The sequence below is a fragment of the Haliotis asinina genome, chromosome 2, assembly GCF_037392515.1.
Source record: "Haliotis asinina isolate JCU_RB_2024 chromosome 2, JCU_Hal_asi_v2, whole genome shotgun sequence".
In the NCBI taxonomy this organism is placed as follows: domain Eukaryota; kingdom Metazoa; phylum Mollusca; class Gastropoda; order Lepetellida; family Haliotidae; genus Haliotis; species Haliotis asinina.
In genome coordinates this window covers 82,161,007-82,172,148 of record NC_090281.1, presented here as the reverse complement: position 1 = coordinate 82,172,148, position 11,142 = coordinate 82,161,007, and the positions used below count along the sequence as shown (strand labels likewise).

The 11,142-nt window shown below is 36.8% G+C and overlaps 1 protein-coding gene across 4 annotated transcripts in view; it reads right to left on the bottom strand.

Moving 5' to 3' along the window:
- Window positions 1-1,603: 1,603 nt before the first annotated feature.
- Window positions 1,604-11,142, bottom strand: part of LOC137274441 (serine/threonine-protein kinase DCLK2-like) — a 71,066-nt gene continuing 61,527 nt past the window's right edge. For all 4 annotated transcript variants that reach the window (XM_067807621.1, XM_067807619.1, XM_067807620.1 and 1 more), the window contains 8 exons: window positions 10,120-10,239; window positions 9,697-9,843; window positions 7,974-8,107; window positions 6,780-6,857; window positions 6,044-6,140; window positions 5,659-5,739; window positions 5,348-5,455; window positions 1,604-4,971 (listed from right to left, as the gene is read on the bottom strand). In XM_067807621.1, the coding sequence (XP_067663722.1) occupies window positions 4,864-4,971; window positions 5,348-5,455; window positions 5,659-5,739; window positions 6,044-6,140; window positions 6,780-6,857; window positions 7,974-8,107; window positions 9,697-9,843; window positions 10,120-10,239 (873 nt within the window). In that variant the 3' untranslated portion in view covers window positions 1,604-4,863. The remainder of the gene's footprint in view (window positions 4,972-5,347; window positions 5,456-5,658; window positions 5,740-6,043; window positions 6,141-6,779; window positions 6,858-7,973; window positions 8,108-9,696; window positions 9,844-10,119; window positions 10,240-11,142) is intronic.

The following is an 11,142-nucleotide window of genomic DNA, read 5'->3' as shown; positions in this document are numbered from 1 at the left end:
TGTGTGTGTGGTACCTTAGTTTCACATTCTCAACCCTTATGAGTGACAACTTTCTTAAAGCACTAAGTGCATGATGCATATTGACCAAGAAAGCACATCGCAATGTGAATATGAGGTTAATTCATGCTTGCCATCAAGGAAAATCGGAGTTAGCGAGAATCAAGGCTATTGTGGCTAATGGATCCAGAATATCTATTATTATCAGAATGGTGTGGACCTGGCAAATTGAGAATTGCCATGGTAAGCTGTGAAATACTCCTACATCCATACTGTCAACCACATATACTCAAGCCAGCAAAATAATCTACTACAAAATGAGAAGCACAAGGACAGATGGTGTTGTGCAGTCAATTTGTAGCATATTCTTTTCATCACGTCCAAACTTGATTATGTTTTCAAAATGTGAGCTGCAGTATATGCTACTCAATAACAGGTGTTCATTCTTTCATGCATCAGGATGGACTAAGGGTCTCAGTCTTTTTACGCTTCCGCAGTTTACCCATAGATTGTTCCAGAAACCATGATCATGGGTTTGCATCCTGGTTTGCCGGGTTTTATTTCTTTGTCAGTACCATTTGCATGCCACACGGTTTCACAGAATGACATAAGACCAGGGACCTGTTTCACAAAACTCTTGTAAGCCTAAGATCTCATAACTTTTCTCGTAGCATCTGCACCTTCTGTTACAGTATAGCAGGTACAAATGCTACAAGAAAAGTTATGAGATCTTAGGCTTACGCTAGTTTTGTGAAATGGGTCCAGGACAACCGTCTCGTACCTCAAAGCAGTTGTATTGCTTAAGTGATTGTAACTCCAATGCTTCAACGTAGACTTCCAACGATCGTAGCGCTACGATCATTTTGAGGAACGGGGCACATCATCACTGCTGCTTATTCTCCCTCTTGAATCACACACAGGAAGTTATCACTGGAATAATATTCACAGTGGTATCAAAGGTAACTCACTCATTCCTGTTCTATGCTATCTGACATCGGCCAGTGACTCATTAATGCATGTCTAGTGGCGAAAACACAACAACGTTCACTCACTCTGATTAAAGGAGGGGGGTGAGTGAGTTTAGTTTTGCTCTGCACTCAGCAATATTCCAGCTATATGGCGGCGGTCTGAAAATGATCGAGTCTGGACCAGGCAATCCAGTGATCAACAACATGAGCATCGATCTGCGCAATTGGGAACCGATGACATGTGTCAACCAAGTCAGCGAGCCTGACCACCTGATCCCGTTAGTCGCTTCTTATGACAAGCATAGCCGCCTTTTATGGCAAGCATGGGTTGCTGAAGGCCTATTCTACCCCAGGACCTTCACGGGTCTCTACCCAAAGGAGGTCTCAGTCTCATTTATATAATATCTTAGTGCTTGCAACTGATCATCAAAGATACGAAACAATTAAAGACAAGGGTGTTAGTCCAGTGGTTAAAGTGTTTGCTTGTCACGCCAAAGCCCCGGGTGTACGATTGCCCACATAAGTACAATATGTGAAGCCCATTTCTGGTGTCCCCAGCTGTGATATTGCTGGAAACAATATTGCTAAATGCAGCATAAAACCTAAGTCGCTCACACAATTAAAGACCAACTCACCTGTATGATGACTAAAGCTTTATTCGCAATGGTACTAAATCCCCAGGAAATAATAATAATAGTGTCATTGTTACGATTAGATGTTTGACGAAAGTGCCTGTTTCTCTTTATGGCAATTTCCAGAGGGTGAATTAAGACCTTTCATTGTACAACATGGGAGGATCCGTAGATAATTGTATATAATATACAAAATAAATTAAGTAGCAAAATATTTGTACATGCAAATAAAATATACGATACGGACTGTAAAACATCTTCATGACAATAAGCCTTGTAATTATCTCTTGGTGTGTGTCTTGAGAAAATTTGGATACTCCTTTGTGAGAATTGCAAACAATAAGCAATTTATTGTTTATTTCAAACACTTTTATACTGCACATTACATTTACATTTACACGTAACTTTAACAACAAATAGACTGATAATGTCACGTCACTAATAAATCTTTGTTTATTTACAAAATGCCCATAAACCCTCTAGACTGATGTCAGAATGGCATAGTCATTCATCAAAGGCACAGAAAAAAACAATTTTGGTTTGTATTTGTTATTTGGTACATCTTTTCACTTACATGGAAAACAATGTGAAAATGCATACATATTACAAGGTGGGTATTCACAAAATTCAGAGATTACATTTCGTGAAACTACACGAAGTTATCAGAATTAATAGAAACCTGTCCAGTCAGGCGCATAGCAAGCCAGTTTTTTTTATGTAAGTCTGATAGGTTGTAAAGCTTTATATTTAAATCGTATTTAGCAACAATCACGTGCAAGCCCAGGCTTTTCTCATAATAGCAGCTATGCTGCTTCTGGTCTGATATTTTGATGAGTAACTGTTCTTATTCTATTTACAACATTAGCCCAAATTGTAGAAAATGCTGACAACAGTCAATTTCTTTCTGTGATAAAAGAAAAATAAGTTGGCATTTCTCTTTTTAAAAAACATTTTTTCATTATATATATGAATATTAACTTCTTATCTGTGACAATATCATGAATATATGCTTCCACATCCACAAATAATTATTAAACTGATGTGCAACTACACATCATGAGGATAAACTGTGTGTTATGCAAATGCCATTCAACCCAGTGTGTGTATGTGTGTGTGAGAGAGAGAGAAAACTTGCTATCTAAAATGCTCTGTAGCACATGCTCTCACAAGTATAAACTTTGCAAGTCTTGCCTCATTCGCTTCCTACAGAAAATGTGACATGACACAGCAGTAGATCTAGAAATGATATCTATAAAATAACACCTATTTTGGTTTTGCTACCTTGTAAAAAATAATACAGGCATGTTTATGGAAATGATAAGCAATGTAATACTGAAAATATTTGGAGATCTGATTGAAATATAACAGATGTAAAGCTTTGTTTTATGACATGAACGTAGCATACAAACATTGTTGTTTTTCAGGAAAGCAGTTCCAGTCCTGATCAATCTGACATTGAATGTGAATATAATATAATATACACAGGCACAATTGTACCACAGGGAAGTAGTAGTGAAAAAACATAAGTTCTGCTTGAGGAAAGAAGTACGAACATTTCATGAGGTGTCTCACCAATGTGAATAGAATGTACAATCAAATAGGTTCACCCTAGGAAAGTAGTATCTGTTTAGGGAGGTTTGATTCCTTGAGCGAACGGAAGACACACACATCAGACATGCTTTTGGAAAGTAGTACCTGTTACGAAATACAGTATAAAATGGACAGTCACACCTCAAGTATGTAGTATCTGTTATTAAAGGTCAGATAATGACATGAATAGGTGCGAAAACACATTGTTACTCTAGAGGATAGCAGTGCCTGCCACAGAAGGAATTGGAAATCCTGAGTGGATCTATAACATGACCAGTTACACAATAAAACATACAGTTACTCTCCTGGAGAGCAATCCTGTCTAATCAAAGGAAATCCTGAGTGGTGTGTTCTGTGACCTGAAAATGTTGCCTGTGTTGCTCCTCAGGAAAGTAGTACCCGTCATGAGCAGTGGAGATCCTGAGGTCTAATTGTTAAGACACGATCCTAGAATATACAGATCGGGAAAAACAAGCGACAACACTGCAATAACGTTGATAATAATTTACATTTATTAAGATTAGGCCTTAGGATAGTCTTACATTCAGAACAAGAATACATTATTGCCATGTTGTCCCTTATTTCTTTCCATGAGTATATATGTATGCATATAGTTATGACCGCCATCTGACCCTTGTGCACAAAGTAATTGGTGTATCTAACAAATGGCTTTGCACAAAGAATGCAAATTCTTTTTAATGGTTTTGACAAAAAGATATTAAGATGTGCTTGATTTATTATTTATGATATTTTGCTTGTACAAATTTTATGTTCATATGTTGAAATAAAAATCATAAAGGTGACACTTTTGACATTAATAAGAAATCTCTATTTTTCGACATGATGATTAACTTTTAAATTTTGCATTTAGCAGTCTGTCACATGACCTTGACAGAACTACTGAGCATGCAGAGAAAAACAAAAAAACATTTGTAGGTAAAAATACATGAAATATTATCATGGTGGTACTGAAGGTACTACTCAAAAGCAGTTAAGGACCTAATTATTTCATGTAGTTTGTGTCTCACCTACTTAACTCCATCTGAGTAATACATTGGATGCTGTCAAACCCGGCATCTGTCCAATCTGGAATGTTGTCAACACTGGCATAAAGTCTCAGTCCCGTCTGTGGCTTGTACATTTACCATCAGCTCTACAATCCGGCACATTGTCTAAACCGGTTTATTTCTTTACTCCAAATGAGTGACGGTTTAGGGAGCTTCCACTGTACATAATGATTATAGAAATAATTAAACCAGTGACATTGGAGTCAATGTACCCAGACTCAGCCATGAAGCTATCTGGACACATCATATTGCATTGATGACAAAGGAAAACAATCCTGAAATGTTTATGGTCATAAAGCTGGGAATCTGTGCTAAAACATGCAGAAGGACTGAAGATAGAGTTTCACAATCTAAGACAGAAAGCTACAGTAATGTTTGAAAAGAATATCCAGATTGGTTTGGATGGGTGAATTGCACAAAACACTGACCAATCAACACATTGCTCTTATGGGAGGCTACAATTTGGACAACCAATGAAAATGCTTCTCTGAAATTCCCAAATATGTCCATTCTGTGTTGTTCATGCCCTGTATTAAGAAGGCAGTTGTCAGCCTTACATGAAGCCATCCATCGCATTGGACTGTTCATTCACTTATCCAAGTAACCCAATCAGAATACTTCATCATCGTCAGCAGTCTCAGATCCACGGGGGTGGAGCGTGAGGGGGGCACCTCCTCTCCCTTGAAAAAACCTGGATCCCTTGTCCAGTGCTGTTGTCTGAGGAAAAATACACATAACATGAAGTACTATTATTGGCACAATTTGTGCTTATTCATAATGAACATAGAGTTTGGTTTTACACACCCACCACACATGAACAAAAACACGTACGCACGCACGCACGCACGCTGAGTGACCTTCACATACACCTATATCATGGGTTGATTCATGTTGTATCTCAATTTCATGGATCAATGCTCATGCTGTTGATCACTGGATTGGCTGGACTCAATTATTTACACACCACTGCCATATAGCAGAAATATTTCTGAGTGCTGCATAAAACTAACTCACTCAAACACTTGTCTATAATGTTTCATACCAACTTTGCATTTTATAAAGGAAAAAACAACTTTGTGATGTTGCAACTTACAGTGATGACTCGGACACCTGCTACAGTCTGCTTAGACTTCCTCACAAAGTGGGCACTAAGACCCTTGGCTATGTTGTCATGGAGATCTTCATCCTTGGCAGTGTCGTCCTGCCAACAAATGTATGCATGAAAACTCAACTGTCAAAACACATTCCAAATATTAAATACATCAATCTAATCAACTTTATTTCCATTTGTTGGATAAACATTTTGAAACTTTTATTTTAATACTGGATGTGTTAATGTTATCTGGATGTCAGATGTGCACAAATATTTTGAATCACTGATGTATAATGGCAGTAGAAACTTACAGCAACCCAGGGATGGGCAAGGACTTCTTCTGCAGTATATCTCTGTTCTGGGTCAACGGTCAACATATGGGATATCAGCTCCTAAGGATTATATACGATCATTTTTACCCTTAAATGCTTCTAATATCACAACTGTCAGGCTATATACTTTATACATCACAATATAATATATTTCCCTTAATTATATAAACAAGTTCAGTAAATATCTTTTTGACATACTTGATAGTCAGGGAAAATTTGTTTAACTACACTTTACATAGTGAAAACATTTAAACTGATAACTGAAAAATGTTCTCTGCCACCAATTTCAATTGGTTCGTTCTTATGGACATACAGTGCCATGGCTGTCCATGTAACTACATATGTTAAAACACAAGAGGCCAACCTTGGATGAGGTGGACAGTTCATCCCAAAACGGTGAAGTAAATTCAAACTTTCCCATCATGATTTGGTCAAACAGGTCATCCTGGTTGTTGCTTTGGCTGTAACAGATGTATGAGGTGACTGCACTTGACAGATAGACAGACAGCATGTCTGGCTGTGGTCCATTATTTAAGCCCTGAAGTTTGTCATGGATAAGTTTTGATGTAAATACATATATATTCTTCACATAAAAAACTCTGATCTCAAAGATAATTATCACACCACCATGTTAGATGAACAAGATATCATTCAATTTTATATGAAAGATCACTACCAACTATATGACATGTAAACGTCTGCCTCTCAACTGGATTTTTAAAATCTGTGAAACATATTTTGAAGAGCTTAAAACTGCTATGAAAATGGTTAATTATGTTTACGTTGAGTGTACAAACTATTAAGTGTATAAAATAGTTAAATAAAGCAGTGAAAGTCTGTGAAATAAATGCCTAAACCAAAACAGCTAGTTGAATAATTTTTTTAACAGGCACTTCATGTGTCATATTATGACAACCTATGACAACCTATGACTGATAGTGATACAACATCTCAGTGGGGAGTGGCGGTTACCATGGTAGTGGGTAATATTTTTTCCAATTGTCATCCTCCTGGGAGGGGTGACATGAACACCAGTTAAAGTGACATTGACCAATGAAATTGAAATATTTTACATTAAGGTAAGATAAATAGTGTTATACCCGACAAAGGGAGGGAATCCACACAACAGAATGTAGGTGATGACTCCAGCTGACCACACATCTACCTTCAGTCCATAACTGTGGAGAGGGAAATAAAACATCTAATGATTATATGACAAATAAGTATCATCACAATTATGAATGAAATACCTGAAAATTTGCAGATAACTGTACTGTGTTTGATGAATTTGGGACATATACCGGTGGTTATATGGTCGTAAACATAGTTATATTGGCAATGCAATTAAACGTGAAATTTTTGGCTATATCACCGGTATGTTGTCCCCAATTCAGCAAACACTGTACAGTTAAGCCCATACTACACTTTTTAGGTGTAAGAAATTCATTATTTAAACCAGCTCAAAGTTCCTCTAGGTCAAAGTTTAATCATATCACTCCTTGAACTTACACAATTGCCAGAAATATTAGTTCACTCAACGTGTTTGCTATGTGTACACTGACTTAATCTGAGAGTTATGAATAAATCACATTGTCAAAGCTAAAATAAATAGAATTATTATGAAACCGCCCTCTGGTTATCAGAAATAAGTGGGCCACTGCAAATGATAATGGCCTGCTGAATGCTTAACAACGGACCATAAACAGTTCTGTTGTCAAATGACGTCACAGCGGATGACATCACACTCCTTAATGATGTAAAAAATCTTGTTCCATGATACTGTCTTTTTTATACAAATTCCGTCCATTTTTGTGGGACAGGGGAGTTTATATATATAAATTAATCCAGGGCTTCTGCAAAAGACAATGTCTGGAAAAACAGTGTTACCTCAATGGTGTAGGTATATATTCAAAAGTTTAGATAAAGCGGATTTCAAATTGCAACCATATCTATAGCTAGAGTTGACCAATCAGAAGTTGTGTTACATACATTTTCTCAGCAATGAAAACATTAATTTTCTTGTATACTGAAGGTATGTGACTCTTAATTAAAAGCGAGTAAGTGAATTAACTGGGTGTAACACCTCTTTTTACTGTATTCCAGTTATATCACCACATGTCAGGTCAACATGGCAGAAATGCCTTACATTATGAGCCATAATTTACAATGGAATTAAAAAACATGGAGGTTCAACCATGCCAAAGGGAAACAACTCTGCACTGTGCATGACAGTGCTTTAGACAAGTGGTCCTTGTTATGTCAGGACAGGTAATAGCAAATCTGCTGTTGCCTACCCTGACTCTGCAATAATCTCTGGTGCAACATAGGTAGGCGTTCCACACACAGCATACAGGATGTCAGTCACGGTGGTTGCTAGGCCAAAGTCACCCAGCTTCAGGGACTTGCTTCCGTCAGGGTGGTCACACACCTGGATCAGCAGCACAATTACTTCACATAGTAGAATTATTAAAGTACTGTTAGAAGTAGAAAAAAAAGTTTTTTTCATGTTTATCTCTACAATTTATGTAGTTGTTGTGCTAAAGTATGAAACATCTGTTAAAATATGTTTGGCCTTAGTACCGTTCCAGCAGTAGGGGGATAGGAAACAAGACTAAGGACTTTACTGAGAAACAAATAGTGCAGAAATGAGCAATACAGATTTGGGGAAAGTTCAAAGCGACTTATTTGGAACAGACTATGTCTTTATGTAGATTAGTGTGCAATGTTAATGTATTACAAAGGGCACTTCTTAAATGCCAAGTTTTAAATTAGACTTAGACTCATTACATACATTTTAAAATTAGACTTATCTTAATTACAAACGATAGCTGTCATCAAAATTAAGAACTTTGATACTGAAACTATTAAGGATGTAGGTACCATGGAGTCTCACTATCACTATAAAAAGAAACAGGTAGAAGGGGTCATCTCAAAAGCAAAACCAGAACGGGTGTCACAGACAATGGTTGGGGTCAGGCTGGGGGATCGAGATTTCAGCTAAGATATGATAATCTTTCAGGGGAATTAATCTGGGGATATACAAGGGGTATGATAACAATCTACAAATAATATCCAATCATACTGAACTCCAGGTGGTCATGCCACCTGTATATTTTGAGACATTTAATACAATGTTTTTCTATGGGTATCAGGTATCATACTCTTTTACTTATCTTAACAGAAATTAAATGAAAGGACACATAACATGTTAATCAATAGATGAGGCATATTCAACACACATGCAAAAACGCAAAATATCGTAGAGATAACCCCTTGCACCTGTCGGCAACACATGCATTTCATGCAAGGTGAGTCAACTCTCTGTCATCATACCTGTCTTAGCGGCATAATTGGCATCTATAGTCTGATCTATTGTTTTCAGCAGCTATTTGTATTTGTTCTAAGATTTTACTGATTTTACGAGTGAACATGCTTTTCTGGTTATCCTCCTACGCATCCAACTGAATGCCCAGTTAGGCCGATGTGAGGTATTTTGATATATCCTGTTTGCAGTTATGTAAATTTGAGGGATACAGTGTAACAGCCAAAAAACATTTTTTTTCTATTTCCAACAGTACTTTATTTACCTTACATCTTAAGATCATAGTATAGCAGCTTGAATGAGTGGAATGTTTTCAAAACTGTGATTTTTAATTGGATCTTCCATTCTGATCCATGTGGAATTTGAGGCAGAATAGATGCCCTATATTTGCACCCATAAAACGCTCACTGTAATTGAAGTGGCTAAAATAGCACCTGAGTCTTGATTCACATAGGTCTCATAGCGTTAAGATGACAATAAAATGCCACACTTTGACTAATGACTAATTTAAGAGGAACAGGTGCCCTTTTGAGCACTTAATTTCAGTAAGTGCTTATAAATGTGTTTATGATCTGTAGACACATGTCTATGAAATAGTCTGAACAGTACAATCGATTCTTCTTTTAACACAAATTTCTGAGGAATACATACATGGTATTAATTTACAATGTAATTATTAACCATTAAGATCTCACCAGGAGATTTTCTGGCTTGATGTCTCTGTGTACAATTCCAAGAGAGTGCAGGTATTTAAGAGCACTGGCCAAGTTGTAGACCATCCCACTTGCATCACGCTCTGTGTACTTTGTGGCTGACGATATTGCATCAAATAAGTCTCCTCCCTGTAAACATACCATCAAGTATATTAACATATACACATCTATAACAGATTCAACCCTTTTTATGAACTTGATGGACTCTCTATTAGTAGATGTATCCCAGTATTTCAAATGCCTTAAAAGCATGAAGGGAGACAACTCTTCATGTCTCCTATGATATATTTTGTTTGTTGTTTAATCCAATATAACAAAGTAACACCTGTCCTGCTATGATGCGATATTACTGTATATGAACTCATGCAATGTATAACACATATTCATGCACACAGCAAGACTTACAGACACTAGTTCCATGACAAGGTAGAGCTCCGCCGAAGTGTCGAACTCCTCCACCAAGATGATGATGTTCGGGTGCTTCACCTTACGAAGTATTGACACTTCATTTTCTATCATTTGTTCCTAGAAAGGAAGATTAATTACATCATGCAATCAATGACATTAATTAAATCAAGGTGTGTAACGGCTATTCTTAATTCTTTCAAACTGATTATGCAGTGTTTGAAATCTTGCATCAAAATCATGATATCCTTGTCATAACCATTTGTTAAAGTGTGCTTGTGGGGAGGGGGAAGTGATTCCTTGAGACAGGTAACACAGGTGTAAACCTCAAGGGTGAACTTTAACAAAAGACAGTGCCTAAACAGTTATGTAAACTACACCATTATGTAAAAAAAACACCCATGAATCTTACTGGTACCAAGGTACTATACTGATACCAAAAATTCATAAAAAACATCAGCAGTGTTTTTGTTTGGTGTTTTCTCATAATTTACTGATAACACACAAGGATAAAATTTAACATTTCAAGTATAAAATGTTAACTATACCAGTTTTTCTTACTGTTGCTTGGCCAGAAAAATGGTAAATATAATGAACGGAAGACCTGTTTGTAAAAAAATTTTCATTTATTGCTAAACACATTCATCCTCAATCATAAATGTCTGTCACTCATTATGATCTCAACATCTGAGTGCACACAGATTTGCTACTTGGGACAGAAAACACACTCTCCTGAACACTGATCTATCTCCTGCTCTAACAGCTTTCATTCTCGATATCTGAAGGGTATACATTCTGATAAATCTCCACTATACCCTTGATGTGGCTTTTTATCCAATCAGGTGTCTCCGCTTGGAAGTTGAGTGTAACCAATTACAACTCTCATTCTCTTCTTATCTAACAGATTAAACTTGGCAACACAAATCACAGCTATTCTGGGTAAAAAAAATTCAGATGACCAGCTCGGGAGACATTAGTGACGTCATGTGATTGTGATATAGTACCCAATTATGTCACAATTGT